Raw genomic sequence first — 24,015 nt, 5'->3', positions numbered from 1 at the left:
CTTGCAGGTTTTGAATCCTTCCTGTCATTTTCTGCATAGTCCATTAATTTCGTCTGCCATTCTTCTTTCGTCGGAATTTCTTCTTGCTTCCATTTCTGGGCTAACAATACTCTTGCCTGCTGATTCCTTATATATTGGTTTGATCACTGATATCTTTGGGGGAGTCTTTGTTAGTAGTTCCACATGGCTCAGATGCACAACTCATAAATGCTAGGAGAAGGAGAAGGAGAAGGAGAAGGAGAAGGAGAAGGAGAAGGAGAGTTTGGATTTAATATCCTGCTTTATCACTACCCTAGGGAGTCTCATAGCGGCTAACATTCTCCTTTCCCTTCCTCCCCCACAACAAACATTCTGTGAGGTGAGTGAGGCTGAGAGACTTCAGAGAAGTGCGACTAGCCCAAGGTCACCCAGCAGCTGCATGTGGAGGAGTGGGGAAGTGAACCCGGTTCACCAGATTACGAGTCCACCGCTCTTAACCACTACACCACACTGGCTCAGAAGCCCTGCATTCCGTGTAGCGGGCCCAAGCTTGTGTAACTTCCTCCCAACTGAGATTAGGAGGCCGTGATCGTGCCAGTCCATAAAAAGGGTCCCCCTGCTGACCCGGAGAACTATTGGAACATCAGCCTTTTGTCTATCATCGGGAAAATCTATGCAAAATTTTTGCTGTCTAAGCTGTCCCATTGGGCAAACGACTCAAATTTGATTGGCCACGAGCAAGCGGGCTTTAGGAACAATTATTCGACCACTGACCATATGGTAATCATGTATCATCTTGCCAGAAAATATTCTGCCCCGAGTCGGGGGCGCCTATGTGTCGCTTTCATAGACCTAAAGGCTGCCTTCGACAGTATCCCAAGAAACTGTCTATGGAAGAAATTAGAGAGATGGGGCATAGATAGAAGGCTGTTATGGCTTATAACCCAATTACACCATGGGTCGTCGGCTAGAGTGAGACTCACACCGGCGGGAAACCTATCCAACGAGGTCCCAATAAATAGAGGTGTGCGCCAAGGCTGCATTTTGGCCCCACTCCTCTTCAACTTGTTTATTAGCGATATGAAGCTCTTTCTGAATGAGTCTCAAGCCAACATTCATGCCCCCCGCCTAGCTGATTTTCGCTGCCCTCTGCTCCTATATGCCGACGATGCAGCGATCCTTTCCTACTCTAGAGTCGGTTTATGCAGAGCTCTAAAGATTTTTGCGGCTTATTGCAAACTCAACCATCTGACAATTAATCATGGGAAATCTAAAGTCCTGGTCTTTACCAGGTCTCGGAAAACTTACAGCTGGAAGTTAGATGGAGTCCAATTAGAACAGGTTTTCAAATTTAAATACCTGGGAGTCTTTTTTCACTACAACCTAAGCTGGAAGCCACAGATACAGTATTTACTAAACAAAGGGAAAACAATACTTTATACTCTACTCCAATTTTTTGCGGCCGACGGAGCCTCCCACATCCCTTCTGCATTGAAGGTGTACCATGCAAAAGTGGTTTCCACCCTCTGTTATGCTGCCCCGCTCTGGGCCCCAGGGTCCAATTTAACATCGTTGGGGACATTGCAGAATCAGTTTCTCCGTCGCCTCCTGAAACTCCCCATGTGTGTGAGCAACGCAGCCATACGTCTGGAGTTAAGGATTGCATCATTGGAGACTGTCATCTGGAAGCGAGTCTTTGGTTATTGGCTGTCCAGCTGGCATAGGCTTCCTGACCATTACCTTTTTCAGTGCCTCTGGCGGGACGACTTTGTCAATCCGTGGGTAGGAAAAATCCATGCCAAACTTCTGAGCATCGGAATTTCCCCAGCGGACTCCTTAAAGATGAACTTTCGCTCAGCCAAAAAACTTATTGAGCAAAGATTAGCAGACATTGAAAATCAACACAACCTCGCCGGGGGTGGGGGTGTCTGCTCCCCCAGGTATCACGGAATAACCCCACCACTTGGCCTTCCATCATACATGTCATCTCTTTCATCTGTACCACACCGACTTGCATTTATTCGTGCAAGGTTCAATGTCCTTCCATCGAACCTGCTGAGCCACAGATTTTCCAAGGGTTTGGTGTCTCCGCTATGCGTGTGTGACGGGAAAACTGTTGATTCTCTCCCACATATAATGTTCAACTGTCCCCTACATAGCATAGCCAGGACTAAATTCCTGGGTCCTGCTTTACTGCGCTTGGTTGGCAGGCCTGCTGAGTCACATGCCGCACTACTTTTGCAGGATACAGATCCTTCTGTAACTCTGCAGGTGGTGAGATTCCTGAATGCGGTTATCTCACACACAAAAACCACCAAAAACAACAACATCAAAAACTAATCGGACAGTTTTGAAGAGAGTGCATGTCGGATCTCGTCTTCAGTTTTCCTTTTTCTGGGATCCGTCCCTTGGAGCTCTCCGGGCCCCAAGCTGTTATCTGGCTCTGCTCAATGACCCACCCCTGCATCATGGTGTTCACCCTCTGGTGCCGAATATATCGGTCTTTATGCCTCTGTGCTTTTATGTTTGTACATACTTTATGGGCTAATAGCCGTAAATAAATAAATAAAAAAGGCAGCCTCCTTTCTCAACTTCCAGCTCTTGACTAAAATGTTATTGTTCCTGCAGGCATTCTAATGATGCAGCTTTATTGTTTAATTTTGGGTGGACTGTTTTTATGTACGTCATTTAGAAATACTAACGACTGAGTAGTATATAAACACAACAAACAAACAAACAAACAAACAAACAAACAAACAAATGTCATTTTAATTGTTTGAGCTCCTCCTGCTTTCATGCTCTTGTTGCACATTGTCCAAGGTAAGCAATGTTGCACATTGTCCAAGATCATTTATAAATACTGAACATGAATAATTTCTCTTTGGAGCACCTTTGGAACTGAATGATATTCAGGTGGGTTATCTTGTACCCACATCTCAGTGAAGAAAGCCTTACTGTCAGCTGGTGTTCGGAAGTGTTTTTTTGAGAAATTTATTCTTCCATTCATTTTTGAAGCTTCTGCCTCTTATGATGAAGGGGGAGGGCAATCAATTATAAGTTGTAAATGTAGATATTAGGTTACCTGATTGCCTTTTAAAAATAAAACAAAAGAATTATAAATGCCAAGTGAGTCAATTTTAAGATGAGTCCTATATTGCCTGAGCTTTTAGAACGACTCATCTTACTTCATGTGGGATAACCAGCTTCATCTAACTAACATACTTAAGTCTAATTAATGCATAAAGGGGTTCCATAGAGTAAGCTGTCTTGCCAGGCTTAGCGATGTCCCTTCCCTTCACCTTGGGAGGAAAGTAATCAGGCCTACTGTATTGTTGTACCTCAGTCTACCTGAGAAGAGGTTCTGAGCTGGTTGCTTCAGCTCTGACCACATGACTCTAACAAGCCTCTCTAACAAGTTCTCGTACCAATAATTTAGCAACTTTCACCACTGTAACTAAGTCAAGTTTTACTGCCTGTGCAGCTTTTTCTGACTGCTGTATGGAAAAGCACATGAATCTGACCTTTGGAGAGTTAGTAAGTAAACTATTTTAAACTTACCAAACTTTTGGTCTTTTACTATGCTAGGGGAAGGGGGAAACTTTGGAACTCATAATGACATTTTAAAGATCTAACAGCCTATATGTCCACACTTTACTTTGCTACTTTGTGATTTTAAATCTCCACTGGGATTCTCTCACCAAATTGTACTTGCCCCAAGCATGGATCTTGGCACCCCAGAATTCTTCTTTTATATACCTATTTTTTTATTATTGCACCAACACTTCAGCTTTCAGATTTGTTCCTGTTATCAGACATCTGTTTTATACCAGGTTTACTTTCCATCATATAGGTTAGGAAGTCCACCTGGCTTTTTTAGCCTGGGAATTTCCCTAGTCTCCCTTACAGAGACGTACGTGTGTGTGTGTGTGTGTGTGTGTGTATAACTATGTGTGTGTGTGTGCATATATGTGCGTTTCAGCAAAGGAGTAAAAGACTATACCAATTATCTCACACCCTGCAGCTGTGCCAGCAGCCATCTCAAGAGAATAGTCGTCTGTTAGGGGTTAACTTGAAATCCTGATATTGAAGGATTTGGAATATTTTGGTGTAAAGCATTGTAATCACAATACTGTAATTTGAAGCTTGATCATATGTAGAGAACTAAGATACTTTTTCCTAATCAGTTCTTACTGACTTGATGTGAAGGTAATGTTTATTGCGGGGAGAGGAATAGCCACGAAAACAAGAAAATGATTTTGTTTTAACTGTAATATGTAGATCAGAGTCTTGAAATGTATTACTCCCAATCGTTTTTTAAATACCAACCACTAACACTACATTTCGTTGGTATCTAATAGTCATTAGTTTTGTAATTTGCTTTGAGATGGGCCATTCACTAATCATTAAAATATATAGTTAACTATAAAACTGGATATTGAAAAGGATTAGACAAAATCATTAGATTTGTAGTCCTCAGAAGTTTTTATCTGAGATCATCAGGGGTTGCAAAGGCTTGCTTGCAATGTCCAAGCGTCGTTTCTCTGGAACCAGTAGAAATTTGTGACTCTCAGGGTTAAAAAATTAAACTTCTGCAAGGTTTGAAGAACATGAGTGGCGAAAGCTTTCATTTCCTATCTCCTTCAAACAAATACTGAGATCCCCAAATCCTTAACTAAGCAAAACTCCTGCTGGCAAGACTCTGAGTTTAGTCACTCCAAGTAAGGCTGAAGAAGATGCATTTTTATCTTCAAACACACAAAGGTTTATACAATCTGCTAAGATTCTGAATTCTGGATTACAGCTAAATCTACATTCCTGTTCATCTACAAATATGTGCACAACCACAATGGCTTTCTGGACAAACATGTTTCTTGCATATCCATGAAATATATGCCAAAATAGTCATCAGGTTATCAAAGAACTAAAAGAATGTGTATAGACTCTCCAAGTGCCCCTATTTTCCAGGGATAGTCCTGAATATACAGAAGCTGTCCCGGTTTCTGATTTGATTCCGGAATGTCCTCCTTTTCCTTAGGACATCCCTATTTTCATCAAAGAAATGTTGGGAGGTATGTAATCACATGTGATGCACAACCTTCACCTGGGTCTTTTCATTTGCCTGTTCCAGAGGCATAAACACATTCCCTATTGTAGGAAAGAGAGCCAAGAGTCCAGCTACACCTCAAAAACTAACAGATTTGGTGAAAGGCAATAGTGTAACTGGTGGAGGAGCTCATCATGACCACCTAAAGATAACCTAAATATGCAGGCAGCTATGTTGGTCCACTACAGTGGTACCTCAGGTTACATACGCTTCAGGTTACATACGCTTCAGGTTACAGACTCCGCTAACCCAGAAATAGTGCTTCAGGTTAAGAACTTTGCTTCAGGATGAGAACAGAAATTGTGCTCTGGTGGCGCGGCAGCAGCAGGAGGCCCCATTAGCTAAAGTGGTGCTTCAGGTTAAGAAGAGTTTCAGGTTAAGTACAGACCTCTGGAACGAATTAAGTACTTAACCTGAGGCACCACTGTATTTATATCTGTCTACACACGTGGACCTCTTCAAGAGCATAGCAACTTGTTAGGACCAGCAGACAGTCACAGAATAGTGAGCTGGCAAAGGATGGTATGCACATTAGTCTTCTTTGTTGCCTGTTACATACTAGAGCCTTATTAAAGACACACAAAAAAACAATTGTGACCTAACCTTCAGCCGTCGAAATGGGCTCCTAGTCACACTTCTCTGAAGTCTCTCAGCCTCACTCACCTCGCAGAGTGTTTGTTGTGGGGGAGGAAGGGGAAGGAGAATGTTGGCCGCTTTGAGACTCCTTAAAGGGAGTGAAAGGTGGGATATCAAGTCCAAACTCCTCCTCCTCCTCTTCTTCTCCCTCTCTGAGCATATTTTGTAGTGCTGCCAAGAGCGGGGGCGATCTCAAAGTAAAATTGTCCAGTTTGTGCTTCTCTCCTGTATTGTGGGGCAGGCTGGAGATCGTGCTGGATGAGTAGCTTTTATAGGTTATGTTTCAACTTATTAATTGAGGACATCTCAAACTTTATTGAAAAATGAACTCAATAAACATATCGATCTTACAGAGGATTGCATTTATAGATAAATGTGCATTGTAACTGACAAAAACTAATCAACTGAGTCAATTTAGTGTTTTGCCAGCCTGTTTGCCTGCATACTAAGGGGAATAATATTTATAGTGTACCGCTTGGAGGTATAACACTAAAGGGGCAGACCAGATTAAGTGCAATCAGGGAGAAGGGAGGCAACTTCCAGCATCCCCACCCCAGCCACAGGCAACTATTTCTGTGCACAGTAACAGCTGTGTGAACGAATACCTCTGCATTTTATTCCAAGTGAAAGTAAGTCTCATTGATTTCAGTGGGTCTCATGGCCACGTAAAGTGCTTTCAGATTGAGGGTGATGGATTGAGGATGCTGGAATTTCACGGGCTTGCTTCTTTTGAAGATACACGGCTAATGGTTCATATTGCACACTCTCTGTAGCTCTGCTATGCTGAGTCTAGCTCACGTCCTACATCTTTGCAGAAGTGGAGCTGTTTCTTATTAAACTGACACATTTCCATGTATCCTTTTGTTCTTTGTTACCAGCATATATTGCTTCTTGTGAGGAGCGGTCTTCTACATATTTTACATGTGTTAATTTTTTCCCCTTTTAAAATAACCTGCTATGCCTTTTTGATTCAGTTACATTATTACAGAAAGTTAAGAATAGTGTACATTTCTAGCTCAAGCGTAGCTAACGCCACAATCCTTTTGGTGTCTACTCAGAAGTAAACCCAATTGTGTTGAGTGAGATAGGTAAGTGTGTACAGTTGTACCTTCGATTCCGAACACCTTAGTCCTCAGACGTTTTGGCTCCTGAACGCCGCAAAAAGTGAGTGTTCCCGTTTGCGAACGTTCTTTGGAACCCGAACGTCCAATGGGGCTTCCGTGGCTTCCAATTGGCTGCAGGAGCTTCCTGCAGCCAATCAGAAGTTGTGCTTTGGTTTCCGAACGTTTTGGAAGTCGAACAGACTTCCGGAATAGATTTCGTTCGACTTCCAAGGTAGGACTGTGTAAGACTTCAGTCTAGAAGTGCAATCTTAAACAAGCTTTTTAGAAAGTAAGTCCCACTGAATTTCTGGGTGAATGTTAAATTGGATTGTGAGCTGAACCACAGTGCTCCCATTATGGAGACAGGAAGGGCTGTTCCAACTCAGGCTTATCTGAGATCATGGAAGTAGCAGCTCCCATTATGGATCACAGTGCTCCCATTATGGATCACGGAAGTAGCACTAAACCATGGTTTAGCATTACATGTGAACAAAATCTTTAACTCTAGAAGAGAAACATTCAAGCTGCTTCACCTTTGCTTGATCTTCATGAGGATTCCCCAGCTATCTTTGTGTGGTGGGCACCAGGAGAGCTGTTGTCTTGGACTGAAACATTTGAACCAGCTTAAATATATAATAGAATTCAAGAAAATTGTGCACATGCTGGTTATCTCAATTAAGACATTTTTCAAGGTAGCAAACGAGTCAGATCTTCATGAGAAAGTAGACCTAGGGTAGGTGTAAATTTAGATCACAAAATGGATAGGAGGTAAGGGTTAAAAACTTTGCTAAGAGTACATTTCCCATGATCTTCAAAGCCCGTAGGACTGCTAAGTAGTAAAAAGAAAATCCGAATCATTGCACCTCCTGTGTCATGTCTAGTTTGGTCTTAAGACAAAGATACATAGGTACCTCAGTGAACAACCTTTAGTGACCGTAAACAACAGGTATCTCTCATTGATTTATAAAAAAAACATTTGTATATTATTATTCATTAAAAAAATCAGAGGGGCAGTTTATGACAGTTGTACAATGCAATACAATAAAATCATATTTAAAAGTTAATATCAGAAATCAGCTCAGCATTGTGGAAAGGTATATTCTTAATTGCCTGCATAAGCCTGGCAGAATAGAGAAGTTCTCAGCAGGTATTTAAAAGTTGAAGTAGAAGGCACCTGCTAAATCTCTGTTGGTAGAGTAGTCCGGGCTCCAACATTTCAGACTCAAGTTCAAATCTGCTAGCTGTCATTCAGTTGATATACCTTTGTCCTAATTTTTGCTTTTGTTTTTTTGCAGCCTCTTTCCAGTGCTGACCTGCCGATGAAGGAATGCAACATTCTTTTCAACAGTGCACAGGTAAAAAACCCACACCTTTAATTTGTTGAATAATGTGAACACAATACAGCTAGAACACTAGGTATGTGGAAAAACTCGGTTAAAGAATTTGAGCTGCACCTGTTGTGTTTGTGTGTGTTTGGTAATAAGATGCATAAGCAGACTTGTGTTGGCAGATTGTACCCCCACAGATTTTGCCCCTAAGCACACTTCACAGACTACAGCACTGGTCTGACCAAGGAGCCTCTAGGGACCCAGAGATGTTTGCTATGGAAGCAAGTGCTCTGCTCACCACTGGTGTGGCTATAACTATGCCTGTTTGTTCCAAGGTCTAGTTTGGTGGCACTGACTTGGAGTGAAGCTGAATAATGTCTCAGTAAGGAAGGCAAGGGTCTTCTCTATCAGAGATCAGAGTAGTGGGTCAGATTGTAGGAGAAATCGTATGGCAGACTTTGAGTTTTTTTATGAGTTGAACTTCTGCTTCTCTGTTTGTTCCACCTGAAGCTCCGTCCCTCCTTCTCTGCATCCTCCACTTTTGCTTCTGGAGCTTTTGCTTCTCTTGTAAGGGTGTGTGGAACCTCATGTAGATATTCAATCTGTTGGTCACTTTTCCAGTGTGACTGCTTCTAAAAGGAAACATTTGCAAAATCCTTAAAAGACATAAAATGTTTTTCCCCCCTCACTGGGACTCCCCAAATAGGTGGTTGTTGGTTTTTTTAATTACTCATGTATCCAATAAATTTCTATACTGCCCTTTGTAAATAACTCCAGGGCAGTTTTAAGTAGAGATGTCAGACTTCCAGCGTGCTGGCCATCTGCCTTATTGCAGGGCAGATTCGAGGTTAAACCATACGTGGAACGAGTCTGCAACTTGATAGAGGTAGAAACTGTCTCTCATGCCTTGTTACGCTGCCGTTTCTACAGGGGTATACGCTCAGTATTTATTACCCCTGCTATGCAAAAATCTCCAAATGAATCCGAACTTCAGTGTCTAAAATCCCTGGTAGAGGACAAGGATCCTGAGATCACGTTAAGGGTAGCCAAATTCTGTGAGATTGCCATAAAACTTAGGGAACAAGCTGTGCTATCATAATGATTAAGGCCTTAAATGATAATTTTAGGTTATATGTTAGTGACTAAGTTTTAATTTATAGATTTTTTAACTGTTGCTATATCTGTATTGTTCCTGTTATACCTAATTGCAAATTCAAATATATCCCTATCATGTTTTATGACTTCCTTGATATTGTATGTGGGCTGGAACTGGTCTGTGACCGAAATAATAAAATTCAAAAGATGTCAGACTTTTAGGGTTATTCCAAGGGCCACCACACTTAATATATTTGGGGTGGACATTTAAGATGTGTTAAATGCACATAAAGAATGGAATGTGTGAATGTTGCCAATGGTGTGTACAGGTCGTATACTCATCACAGAGTTCTGATTAACTACAGTGCCTTTTGAGTATATTTTCAGTGACAAATCCAGATTTGTGTCTGTGTAATGTGTGAAATGGCCCTCACTATGTTTGATCAAAGGCATTGAAATCAAAATACTTCGCCAATTGGATGAATTTGTGTAGAGAAGAATGTAAAATGCCCATGGTATTGTTGATCCTTCTTGTGTGTTGTGTTTATTGCATATAATCTTGGGTGCTGACCCAGGTTTCCAACTGAGTGTACACGCAAACGCTCAGTAGGTCATTGATCATTGAGCACAGCAACGAACAGCTGATGGGAAGCATTTGTGCTGTGTCTGTGTTTGTTTGAATGCATTGACTTCAGTTTCCGAAGGTGCCTTACAGGGTCTATCAGAAGTATTGCAATATTTAGTGCATGCCTCAGCCTCTGTTCCTTATAGCACTAAGTTGCTTACTTTTTAATGCATCTGAAGAAGACTTTCTCTGAGGAGTTTTTCTGTGAAAAAACACACATGCAAAAACCTCCCCCTTATGAGCAAAATTCACAGCCCTGCAGCCTGTGCTCTAGGGGTGGCACTGATGCTGAGTGGAACAGGAGGGCCCAATGGAAAAGCTATGGTTGCATGTAGTAAATGGTGTATGAAATGCAAAATCCCTTCTTACCCGGGGCACAGATAGCAGAGATGGAGAGAAAATTTGCCTTCTGGTCCTTTCTGTGAACTGCTATTAGCTGGGATTTTTGGTTCAAGGGAAAAATACTCCAAAATTGAAGAGTACACCCCCACTCTCCTGCCGATGCCGCCCAGACATGCATATATACCCTCTCTTACTGCTGAGTATGTTTTGCTACAAAAATTGGCTAGCTGGAAAACTCAGCTCTTGTCTGTCTGACTGGACTTTAAAAAAACAACAGCTATGTTTCATATCAGCTACAGCACCTGCTCGAATCTATTTATCTTTTCTTTTAATTAAGAGATAATGTCAATGGGAGGAAAATAAAACCTGACAAGATGAAAATCTTTCACCATACCATTAAAAACAGAACAACAACATAAGTGAACCAGCTTTTTTTGTTTTGAAAGGGAGAGAAGGGAAAATCTTCATTAGGTTGCAACATCCTCTTACATATAGCGTGCTGTGCTATACTAATGAATTAGAAATACGAACAATGAAAGGAACAATAGGAGATCTGATCAGACAGACCAAAACCAAAGCTATCCACTGAGACCAGTGTAACAGAGTTTAATGCTTCTCTGCTATTTTTAAACAACCTGATTCAGTTTGGCTCAGAGATACTTTTGCTGATTGACTCACGGAAAGAGCAAAGTGATCACTAATGCTGTTGTATGTGTGTTTGAATCTCTGAAGTGCTGCACATTTCACCAATCCTTTCACATATGGAAAAGGATTTTGATGTGTATGATATGTATGTATTGGTGAATGCAGGGATTTGAGCTTATAGTAGTAGTAGTAGTTATAAAGTTAGAGGTATGTTGGTAAGCCCATGGCAAATGCTAATAACTATGACATCCAGATCACTGGTGTATCTCCTAAGAACTTTGTTGTACTGTTGCTTTCCATAATATTGCTGAATTTTTATTATTGGATAACCAAAGTAATACTGACCATAAACAGATGTTCCTGTTCCTGTACTCTTGACCATAAAAGGATGTTCCTGTTCCTGTACTCTTGACCATAAAAGGATGTTCCTGTTCCTGTATTCCTTATCTTGGGGTAAGAAGGTCACGAACTCTAAGAGCACTCCTGGCGCCATCCCCGAGTGCAGGGGTGTCTTGCAAGGTCTGTGCGTCAGTGTGTCAGGATATCTACAACCCACTAGATAAGATAAGCCCCAGCTCTGCCGTCTCGTCTCCACTTCGGAACTGACAAGGCCATTCATTAGGCATCACAGACTGATAAAGGAGAGAGCTTTGTTTATACAGCTGGGTTCCTGTTATACATTTGCTCAAGAGCTCAAGTTAATGGTTTTTAGCTAATGCACCCTTGGAGAAGGAAAAATGGGGATTTTGGGGCCTGTTTCAGACTGACTGCACAGTCAGGCTTTAGATATGGGAAACCCATTCCTTCAATACAGTCTCTGTCAGGTGCTGGTGTGGTTGCTTGAGAGCAAACAGGCAAGACTCCAACCTGTCTTTCCCAGGCTTTATTATCTGTACAAACTATTTACAGTGCAGAACGTCGCAAGTCCATGTCTGCTCAGTCGCTAGCAGAATCTGGGAGTGGGCGGTCCTTATACCTTCTCCAGCATAACAGTCGTGTGACCCCCATCCTTCTCCTCCCCTCTCTGCGCCCAAACCTACTGCGCAGAATGGGCGCTGGCAAAGGGGGACTTGCCTCCTCTCCGCTTTGCTCAGGCTCGGTGTTGAGACTCTCCCTAGCATCTTCTGATCCCTGCACCCCCTCCCCACTGGAGGTGGGGCTTCCCTCCTTGCCAGAGGAAGAACTGCTTTGCAAGATATTCGGAGGCTCCCTGTAACACAACTGCCCTTCCACCTCTCGCCTCTGAGCTGATGGCAGTTCCCTGACAGTCTCATATTGGCATGGCTAATCACTCTTCTGTGTGTAAATATCTAGCACCACATTTTTGCCGATTTGCATACAGGTTAGCATCCCTCACCCTGCCCAATGGATGCTTAGACTGATTCCTTTTAACGTCAGTCCTGTTTTGTTAATCCATGCTATTATAATATAGAAGTGCTGATATTTGAAATGCAGTCAATCCCAATCACAGCATAATTGTTTGTGCTTTCTTCTTCCACAAGGCTGGATTAGTCATTCAGTACTAATGTTGAATTTTTGTTGTCTGATTCCTGCCAGCAACTGAGACCTGACAACTAATTCTGGATAAGCATGATCAAAATTGATAAACCCTGCTCTACATGGAAGCCAAAAATTGGAAGTGGCTGTTATTTCAAATACAATCTCTTATCTCATATGGCACAGTGGCATTTAGTGAAAACATACAAACAAATCTAGTCTTGGATTGCCCTGGAGATAGAGGCTTGGATGCAATTCAAATAAGTAGTTCTTTATTCTGCATAACTTTGGGATGTACTAAGACATTTCAGCTGCACCTGATATCATTAAATTTGGCAGCCACCGCCTAAGCTTCCTGCTTTTCATTTGTACAAAATGCCATATTAAAGAGTGGAAATACGAGAAAATTCGTGTTTTTCCTCCTTTTGCATATGCTCATCGTGACACTGTAAATTATAAGAGCTGAAAGGAGTCTGAAAGCTAATCCGTATCCCACATTTTTACGATGGATGACATGCAGTAGAAGAAAGGACCATTGGATTTAAAAATAAACAAAATCCATTGCAAGTTTATTTGAAAGCAAATATGGACCAAGCATGACAGCTTTCTTCAGAATACTTATGTCATGGGAATATTTCAAGCAAGCATTTAAGAGATAATTTTATTAGGAGCGGTTGATGGTCTCTGGACTGGTTCTTCTCTTCAGATGGAATTATAGTCTCTCTACGATTAAATTCGAAAGTATGTATAAGTCAGCTTCGAAGGTTTAATGGGAAGGGCAGTAGCCCTTTATTAGCACAGTCATATTTTTGAGTAGGCCTTGACCTATATATCGTCAAATAACTAACAAGTGCCTTCCTGTACAGTTAAGGTATTTTTATCCGCCAAAGCATGGAGCACAGTGGGTACTTTTGCATACCCTCCAACATTCCTCAGATGAGAATAGGAATATTTCTCACTGCTCCCCCCTGCAACTGACCCTCATCGACACCCCATTTCCTGTCCCCCTCCCCAAGCATTTCCTATCATATACCAAACCCCTTAATCCCAATTTTATTTTTATTTCATTCTTTGGTAGATTTGTTGTTGTTGTTTAGTCGTTTAGTCGTGTCCGACTCTTCGTGACCCCCTGGACCAGAGCACGCCAGGCACTCCTGTCTGCCACTGCCTCCCGCAGTTTGGTCAAACTCATGCTGGTAGCTCCGAGAACACTATCCAACCATCTCGTCCTCTGTCGTCCCCTTCTCCTTGTGCCCTTCATCTTTCCCAACATCAGGGTCTTTTCCAGGGAGTCTTTTCTTCTCATGAGGTGGCCAAAGTATTGGAGCCTCAGCTTCAGGATCTGTCCTTCCAGTGAGCACTCAGGGCTGATTTCCTTAAGAATGGATAGGTTTGATCTTCTTGCTGTCCATGGGACTCTCAAGAGTCTCCTCCAGCACCATAATTCAAAAGCATGGTAGATTTACTCACCAATAAATGAATTTTAGAAAGGGGCAAGATTAGACACCTCACCTGGTCTCCAGCAGCTGCTATGAGCAGCCCAAGGGAGGAGGCTGGCAGCAGTGGCCATGGAGAGGCCATGGCGAGGCAACGAGATGCTCCCTCACGGCCACTGCTGTCACTCGGGACAAGCGCTGGCTCACCCTCTTCCCCGAGCTCAGTGGTGGCAGCACTGGCAGGGGAAATAGGGACATTCCGGGATCAAGTCAGAAGCTGGAATGGCATTCATAATTCTGGGACTGTCCCTGGAAAATAGGGACACTTGGAGGGTATGCTTCTGCCAAACGTCTACTTCTTTGGGTTAGCCTTTAATAAAGTTTATTACATACACAGAGAGAGAGAGGGAGTGAGAGAGAGAGAGAGTGTGCCTTGTGATCCTTGTCATATGGAATGGGTGGGTTTTCTGTCCAGAAATGTATTTCATAACTTTCAGTTTAGTAGGCCAATCTGTTTACACCCTGAATAAACCTAAAAATCTCATCAAGAGCTGAACATTAAAAGTAAGCTCCTGCTGCTTTATCTCACCTTTGCTGTTTTGGTTACATCCACACCTCAACTATGTATACATTCAACGGTCCCTTAATTAATATTCATAATAATAAAAAATCTATTTTTGTCCCTTTCAGACTCCATGCACAGTCTCTTAGCAATGACAGATCTCTGTGGGATTTACTTCTACATAAACATTCATAGCCCTAACTAAGGCTAGATATAAACTTACTGAAGAGTACCAATGAATTCAGTGGTATTTAATTTCCAGCTGAGCTTGTTCAGAGTTCCTGTTTAATTTTCATTCCTTGCCACAGATTTCTTTCAGTGTTTGGAATTTTCTTTATTGATTGCATCATCAGTTCCTGCCCATGCTTCAATCCTGGCCTGCATCGACTACTGCAACTATTCCGATCTTGTTTCCTGAACATCTACCGCTTTAAACTTTATTCAAAAAATTGTGTTCTGCAGCCATCAACTTCTTGTATCCTCCTCTTATGCTGTCCTTCCTCCTGAAGGGCTCAGCAGGAAGGCAGGAAAACTGAGACTGAATTTATTGGGTTATGAAGTACAACCTAAGCACACCAAATTTTTATCTTCATGTCTGGCATTTGCATCACAATTCCATGTTGTAGAAAGTGTCAAATGTGAAGCCACAGTTTCATCCATTCTATGAGTCTTCCCAAAAGTGTATAGTGGAAACAGCCTCTCTCACAATAGACCTTTCTCACAATAGAGAATTGTCTTTGCTATTGATTAGAGGTACCGATTAGCTGCAAACTGTGAAGGCAGACAGCCTATAGTTTCAAAACCTGACTTTTTAATGTTGTTGTCTTCCGCCTGCTACTTCTGTCGCCCATACCAGCTTTGTTGCTTTAGCCAACAATTACTACTTGTCTTTCAGGATTTATGCATTTAAAAAGCAGAGGTAATTTGTTTACTGTGTCCTTGTACAATGCCTAGCTCAGCTTAATCTGGTTGAGTTAAAGTACCAAGTTCATTGCAATGATTAAGAACAATAATCAGCCCTCTTTCCCACCACACACCAAGGGGGGTGCTTGGAAGACCTTGGCGCTCAGTGTGGTATATCCCATCATTCCTGGTGTTTCAATGAAGATTAATATTTATTAACAGATTAACACATTTTGTATCTACCCACCTCTGAGCTCATGCATGCAAAAGAGCAAGGAAACCTTCATAAGTCTTCACTGTTAACTCTTCAAAATGAAAACTATGGACATGCCTATTGTTATTATTGCTTCTTAAATATATTAGTTGCCTTTTTGCCCTGACAACTCAAAGCGACTTAAAACACTGTAAGCAAAAACCCCCAGACACATACATACATTAAAACCAGAATATTTTCTCCCAACATTGAGAGTTTTCCACAAGCAGGGAGATGTTGACACAAGGGGATGTTAAATAATGCAATCCCCCATCTGAAATGGCATGTGCAAAAGGACAAATGTATTGCAATGGAAAAATGTCCAACATGTATTGGCATGTGTCTTCTTCAGGGACAATTGTAAACGCCGGCAAAATAAAGTTTGCCTCTGAGTAACCCAAGATCCTTTTGCATGGCACTTTGTTCTCCCATGTAATAATTCTTCTAAAGGGGTTTTTGCCCATCACTTTACTCTGTAGACAGGACTCAACATCCTTTAAAATCTTTGCCCCGTCCTAGTAAGTATTGTGTGTGCCAAACATGTGAGCAGAAGTACCACTAGCAGGATCCCCACTGGGTATTATGAATGAACATGCATGAAAGGGCTACATCCTTTGGAAAAACAATCTCTCAAAGGACCTGTTGATGGCATTTTACCATTGTACTGTGGAGAGTGTATTAACTTACGGTCTGTGTGTGTGGTTTGGGAGCTGCACGGTCAGGGGAAAAACAATGCTGTCCAGGGTTGTAAAGACTGCAGAGAGAATAATTGGGTGCACTCTTCCCACCTTGGATCAAATTTATGCTTCCAGGTGACATAAGAAAGCTGCAGAGATAGCACAAGATAGTGCACACCCCGGAAACGATCTCTTTCAGCTTCTGCCTTCTGGAAGAAGTTACAGGGTTATAAAGACTAGGACTAGCTGCCTGAGAAACAGTTTCTACCCAAATGTGATTTTGGTTTTAAACGCAGTGTAAGGAGTCTCTATGGGAGTATATTGTATTTAAAAATGGGGTATCAGAGTTTTTAGGGGGCTAACCAGGTTGGGACAGCAGGCTTGTTGGTTTTTGAATGTCTTATGTAGATTTTTCAATTTCGTTGTTCTGTATGGGACAATGACAATAAAGATTATCGTATCGTATCATAAATAGATTCATGCCCCTGCCCCAGATTGGTCCTTGTTTATAGAAAAAACAGGGGTAGCTGTATGTCCTGTGACCAGAGGCGGAGCGAGCTGGGAGCATCTGGGGAGGGGCAGCGATGTCACCCCCTTCCTCTGCCACTGCCTGTGATGTCCCATATTTTTAGTAGACTGGGAAAGACAGGCTTGGGTGTATAAGTGAAGAGTTCAAGTTTTTATTTTCAGCCTCACTTTCCATGCTTCAGTCATTCTCTGTGCTCCCCGCCCCAACCAATTGCTAAGGTTCTGCCCCAGAGTAAATTTTTATAGCTCAGTTACAAAAGCCTTCACAATTTGGGATTTATATTGGGCCTGACAAGAGCCCTAACAAGAGCCGTGCAAATGGCAGAGTGTTCGAAACAAAAGGTTATCAAGCCTGTAATTTATTTGTTTAGACCACTTGCTGCACAAAAGAGTCCTCTTATCTTTTTGGTTCCCTGAGTATATAGCAACGAGCGTGGGTTCTTCCAGAGCAATGTCTCACTTTCTCTGTCAGTCCTTTTCTGCAACATTTTGCAAGGAGTTGATATATCAGGCAGGTGGATATTATTTTTCGAGAAGAGAGTTTTGCCTGCCGTCTCCCCTTCTTCCTTCTCATCCTCACATTCTGTACTAGATAACCGTTTGCCTTTTTCTGTTCTCTTTCAGGTTGCAGAGGACAAAAAAATATATATAGATGGGCAGTGAATTCTATTCACATCTTATTAGGCAAAAAGATCTTGAACTAGCAAAGTGGCAAACTTAATCTGATAAAGTGATGAAGGAAGGGCAGCTCATGGAAAGCACTTAAATAAGAATCTTTGTATTAATGTACCTCTTGAATTTTTAAGAAAATTGATGCCACTGCTTGTTCAGAAGATGAAATCTACTTGTCATCTCTTTAGAATTATACCTTAATGGTGCGCTGAATAATGTGTACCATTTTTTTGTGAGGTCATTTTTATTGAGCCAGTTTCAGCGGTTATTTATTTATTACATTATATTCAGTCCCTCCCCCGAACTCTTGGTGGTGTGAATAGCATGTCCAGCAGCCTCTGTCTAGGAGCCGGCTAGATAGACTCAGACATAATTAGCTATGATAAGGCTGCTACACTATGTAGCTTCAGACCACACCTTTGGGTGGATGAATATCTGTCCGTTGTTCCCAAAGATCCACTCATACAAAAGCAAAAGGCCTTGTTCATGCTATCTTGTAGCCTTATTTGAGTTCACCGATTGGGTCTGCGTTGCTCTGGGACAGGAGGAAGGAAGTCAAATGACACCGAGGTTGGTTCAAAGAAAGAGTTTATTCTGCTCTCCGGATAGCAGAAGGCACTTGCGTGATCAAGTCCACAGCAAGTCCAAAGAAATGAGAAGTTTCACGCAGTATATATATCCTCCAGACACCCTCTCCTCCTTCCCCAGCCACGTCAGCTTGTACACTCAGGTTGACATCACATATGTTCTTGCTCTGGCACTCTTAACCATAAAAGGGATTTCCTTCCTGCACTCCTGACCATAAAAGGATCTTCCTCTTCCTACTCTTATCTTGGAGGAAGAGGTCATCATCTCCGAGCACACGCTTCTGGCATTGTTCCCAGACTTGGGTCTGTGCGTCTTTGTGGTAAGAACATAAGATAAGGCACAAACGTGTTTTCTCTGTTCTACTGGTACAGTCAGGGTCATCCTTGACGTCACAAACTGATAAAGGAGAGAGCTGTGTTCTTGTTATGCATTTGCTCAATGGCTCAAGTTTATGCATTTTAGCTAAGGAAAAATAGGGATTTTGGTGCAGTTTAAAAAACTGCACAGTCAGTTTTGGGTTTTGGGAAACCCATTCCTTCAATCTTGTATTTAGTGAAGCTCCCAGTTGCAATTCCAGTGAGTTGCCCGCAAGAGTGGGCATTCATGGCTGTGGGTCCTTAAGGTTAAATTTCAGAGCTCTGCTTACACATGGAACCACACAAAGAAGGATAGATTTCAGAGGTTTCATTGATGAGCTATAGAAGAAACCTGTCCTGGTTTATGTAGGTTTCTGTATTTCTGCAAAAATTCTCAGGGGGAGGTTTCCCATCTCTACTTAGATCAATCTGAGATGGTTGGAGAATTTGATTGCTATTCCAGTTATTCTCTGATGAGGCTAAGTTACTTTTTCTGGAAACATTAGGCAAAATGGGTCTCTTACGCTTGGCTGATTCAACTTTGTTACTAATACTTTCCCCCACAGTACCTTCCTCTGAAATGAAATGGATATCCTGTACTGACACCTTCTTATCACAGTTGAATATTGAAATAACCAAGCTTAATTTCTCCCTTATTGCTCCTAATTCCTCACAGATAGACTGCACTATTCTGGCACTCAGAAGAGCCTAGTCTCCTGCAAAGTTAGAAATTTACTCATGGAGAAATGTGGCTGTGTTTAATTGGGGAAGGGTTGTGTTACTAATAGTTTCTCCCCCCTAAAATTCAAGCCATGAGGATCTAGGACACCACATCTGTTTGAGACATTATATATTATATTTCTTCTCATCCTTATTTTTTAAAAGAAAACCATCAATTTTAATCTGCATGCCCTATTGCTCACCCTTGGTTGCTTTCTACCACCCAGTTAGGGTGGTTAGGATACCAAAAATAATTTTTTAATGTTGCTGTAACCACAAATAAAACCAGCAGGGTAAAGCAAACAGTCAGGGTCAAGAATCAGAATGGCCGCTGCTCAGTTGTCTCTTGGAGTAGTATTTAACAAAGTTTCACTCAGTTGAAATTAATGGACCTAACTCAAGGTCCTAACTCTGGATCTGCCAGGATGAGAGAGCTAGGCTCCAGCAGATCTCCAGCTCATCCAGGCTGTGTCAGGATAGCTTCTCAACCTCAGCTTTAAGGGGTAAAGGGACCCCTGACCATTAGGTCTAGTCGTGGCCGACTCTGGGGTTGTGGCACTCATCTCACTTTACTGGCCAAGGGAGCCGGCGTACAGCTTCCGGGTCATGTGGCCAGCATGACTAAGCCACTTCTGGTGAACCAGAGCAGCGCACGGAAACGCCGTTTACCTTCCCGCCGGAGCGGTACCTATTAATCTACTTGCACTTTGATGTGCTTTCGAACTGCTAGGTTGGCAGGAGCAGGGACTGAGCAACGGGAGCTCACCCCGTCGCGGGGTCCAAGGCTCTGTGGTTTAACCCACAGCGCCCCCCGCGCCCCCCCAGCTTAGCCAGAGATAAATTGGCATAACTCTTCCATCTGGACTTAGCCCAGTGAGCCGAGATACTGCTGGCATAAGCCCTGAAAAATGAGCGTTCTGGAGGAGTGACAAGGGCAGGGCTTGGCAGGGGAGACTTGACGTGGGATCCTAGCTGTGTTCAGCTCAGCCACATGACCTGGCAACCCGGCAGAGCCTATGCTGGCAAAAAAGGTGGCGCACAATGGAGGTCAGTGAGGTGGACCCATGAACCAAAAATTGGGACCAGGCTCTCCTATTGTTCCCGCCCACACTGAAAGAGCACTCGGGATCTGGTCTGCTCTGGTGCATCATGCTGCCTCACAAACTCCTCAGCTAGGGACTTTGTGCTCAGGAGAGGAGCCCAGGGCATGTGATGAAAGGCACTTTGCACCCAAGGAACACATTCACCAAGCACTGGGCACTTTGAACGCTTGCTGAACAGGCACTGCGCCCCAGAAATGGGGAATAAACAAGGCTTTTGTGCAAACACCTCTCTCTCAAGCTTCTCTCCCAGAGAAGAATACAGCAGCATCTGCACATTGGAGGTACAGCAGCAGCAGCCATCACCCAAAGGAGCCACAGAGACAGACTGCAAGGTAAGTCCAGGAAGATCGAGGTCCCTAGCAGTACTCCCACTCTGTACAAGGAGGGCTGGCAGCAGTCTCAAAACACCCCAGCTCTCCAAACAAACAGCTCTGTAGCACCCAAGAGCACCTCCAGGCCTTGACACACAGATTTCTTTGGCCAAGCCACCCCTGACAACAAACCCCTGGGCTACTATGGGGTGTGGAGGTCCTGGCACCTTGAACACCAGGGACACATGGGGTCATCAGCCACAGGGGTGCTCCTGCAACCACTAGCCTTCATTGCCATCCCACTGTTTTCATGCCTTGCAGACACACAGCTACAGAGGATCCAGAAACACTCACACCACCGGTGGATGCAGTCCAGGAGGGAAAGCTATAGGTGACGGTGTAGGCTGCTCTACACATCAACCTCTCGCACCTCACTCAGTTGCTCTGTTGTTTGTTTTGCAGGAACCTCCCAGCTTCACCCTGCAGAAGCAGCCTCAAGCAACCTTCAGAAAGCTGACAGGTGCCCTAGATGTGCTCCCTCTCCCCAAGGTGATGTGAGGGAGAACCATGCTTGGCTGATGTGCCAACAGCACTTGGGGATGCTTGGCCCCACAGTTCTAAGCTCTTGCTCCCTTTATAGTTGCTGCCACACCCCAATGCAGCACCATTTTTCTGCATGTTTCCACTTCATCCTTTCTACAGAGGCTGCTAGGCAAGGGATACTGCACTCAAACTCATGCAGAGAGACAGCCCCGCAACTGAGACTCCTTCACCAGCCCTTGATGGGAAGGGAACTTTGTTCCAAAGTGTGCTCAATAAAGATCAAGCGTTTGCAACTGTTAAGTCTGTCTCTCATTTATTCATGGGTTACAGCTGCCAGGAAGTCCATGTTACCACCACTTGGGGCTGCTTTTTAGGATCCTTGAACTCTGCCTTTGGACCACAACTCTGAGACTGTGGGAAACTCAGTACCAGCAACGGTGTGGGAGGAACCATCTGGAGAGAGAACAAGGACACACAGCACATCATGGGCAAACAAAATCCCACTGGTGATAGCCAATTGGTGCCCTCCATGACCAGCTTTACCCTCAGTTCAAACTGAATTGCTTTTTCAGAGCTTTCCATGGGAAGAGTTACTGAATGAGGTGCAAACCCTTCTAAAGCACCCCCCCTGAACTGAAATCACATTGCAGTGTGATGTTGGCCAGTAGTGTACCATAGAACTAGTTCTTTTTGTGCCTTGCATAAAGGTAAAGGTAAAGGGACCCCTGACCATTAGGTCCAGTCGTGACCGACTCTGGCGTTGCGGCGCTCATCTTGCTTTATTGGCCGAGGGAGCTGGCGTACAGCTTCCAGGTCATGTGGCCAGCATGACTAAGCCGCTTCTGGCGAACCAGAGCAGCGCACGGAAATGCCGTTTGCCTTCCTGCCAGAGTGGTACCTATTTATCTACTTGCACTTTGATGTGCTTTCGAACTGCTAGGTTGGCAGGAGCAGGGACCGAGCAACGGGAGCTCACCCCGTCGCGGGGATTCAAACCGCCGACCTTCTGATTGGCAAGTCATAGGCTCTGTGGTTTAACCACATTGCAGTGTGATGTTGGCCAGTAGTGTACCATAGAACTAGTTCTTTTTGTGGCTTGCATAGTGCTTAAATATTTCAGTCCACTGTTTTCTTTATTGATTAAAGTCAAGAAAGCGCAGGATTCAAGAGTCTGTTTAAATCAAGAGTGCAATCTGTACCGTTTCCTATGGCTGAGGCTTAGGGGGTCTAGCAAAAGAATTTGGTTTCCAAATCCTCCTGCAGCACAGTTGCCCATCATCATATAGCCAATTGATTCCTCCCCCCTCTTTTTGAGCAAACACTGCTTCATCTTTCCTAAAAATTGAGTTCCAAGCCTTCTCTTTCCCTTGCAGATTCACATTTCTGTAGGCATGTAACCTGAAAAAAAGTATAAAATGCAAAGACCAAATAAGCTTCCCTTCATTCCCATATCTCTCATGTCACATCTTGTTTTATCTAGCATAAACTGCAAGTGGCTTGAGGCAGAGACTGTGCTTTCTACTTATCTACAGATCTCTCTATAACAAAACACTAAATTCTGATAGCCTTACTCGGAATGAGTGCTGTTTCATTCTGCTAAGAAGTTCTGAGTGATCGTTCTCACACACAATACACAGGCTAGGGATGGATGAAATAAATCAAGGTTGCTGCAAGTTTCTCATGTGAACCAGAATGTTAGAAGAATTCTGCTAGATTGGTTCAGCTTCAGAAATGGATATGACCCTGATATTGCCTCCTCTTTTTTAGGGTTAAATGGTCTCACCATTCCTTAGCGTTAAGTTGTGCGTTAAAATGTCCCAATGCTCAAATGATTGTGCTACGCAGTGGCATGAAAAATACTCAATTCTGCTAATATAAAGAGCCCCATTCAGGCTTCCAAACATAGACATGGAGATGCAGCAGGAAGTGGAGGGAGAGAGTGGGAGCGTGGGAATCCATTTTTCCTACGTGTCTGAGGTCAAAAGGGGCAATAGGAAAAAAGGGTCACGCTGCAAGGCTTTGAGTGTGAAGGTGCTGAAACAGACTTGGGAGCTTGTGTGTGTGTGTTGTCCAATTGAAGTCAGTTGGGCATACATTGTACCTGAGCTGTAGGTAAGTTGCCCATTTTAATCCCCTTCTAGCATGTGTGTATCTGTGCCAGCATTGTGTGTGTTTGTGTGTGTGTGTGTGTGTGTGAGAGAGAGAGAGAGAGAGAGAGAGGCAACAGCCATATCAACTGGCACCAGTCCCAATGCCCTGGCAGAGTTAGTGTCAACTCAGTACATAACAGACCTTCTGAATTTCTGCCAGTTAGAAATTCAGAAGGTCTGTTATGTACTGAGTTGAATAGGATCCAAAATGCAGCAGTCTGATTGGTCTTAGAACAATAGGATCCAGAATGCAGCAGTCTGATTGGTCCTAGAACAATAGGATCCAGAATGCAGCAGTCTGATTGGTCCGCAGGAGCCACCCAATCCAACTCCGGGTGGAAGTGAATCCGCAACCTGATTGGCCTACAAGAGAATCCCGGAATTAGCCAATCATGTGGGGCCCATTGTGTAAATAATGTATATAAAGCAGACATTCTGGGGGAACCTCATTCCTCCTCACCACTATGAGCTGAATAAAGAGCATGAAATCCACTCTCGGCTCCGAGTATATTTCAAGGTCGGAACCAGCATTTTCAGTGCTATTCTTTGGAAGCATATTGGATTCATGCTCCCACATTTAATGGTTTAAAATGGTTGCAGATCTCTTGACTTGACTGGGACAACATGTGTATAATGTTTTAGACTTGAACACACTCATATTTCAACTTCGTGGGGCTTGTTGTAACCTGTTCTGGGATCTTTGGGTTAATAATAATAATGTTTCTAGTGTTTTTAAAATAAATTTTATATTCTATCTATCTATCTATCTATCTATCTATCTATCTATCATCTATCTATCATCTATACGATCTATGCCAATTGTTTGCTTTCAGTGTAAAAGTGCATTTTCTAGGGAAAT

The 24,015-nt window shown here is 43.1% G+C and overlaps 1 protein-coding gene across 2 annotated transcripts in view; it reads left to right on the top strand.

Moving 5' to 3' along the window:
- Positions 1-24,015, top strand: part of PPARGC1A (PPARG coactivator 1 alpha) — a 635,527-nt gene that overhangs the window by 204,550 nt on the left and 406,962 nt on the right. For both annotated transcript variants that reach the window (XM_081019911.1, XM_081019914.1), the window contains exon 2: positions 8,118-8,177. In XM_081019911.1, the coding sequence (XP_080876037.1) occupies positions 8,118-8,177 (60 nt within the window). The remainder of the gene's footprint in view (positions 1-8,117; positions 8,178-24,015) is intronic.

The sequence above is a fragment of the Podarcis pityusensis genome (genome assembly GCF_964106645.2).
Source record: "Podarcis pityusensis genome assembly, chromosome: 9".
Taxonomy (NCBI): Eukaryota; Metazoa; Chordata; class Lepidosauria; order Squamata; family Lacertidae; genus Podarcis; species Podarcis pityusensis.
Note: the sequence above shows the minus strand (reverse complement) of the source record. Positions and strands in the feature narration are given on the sequence as shown.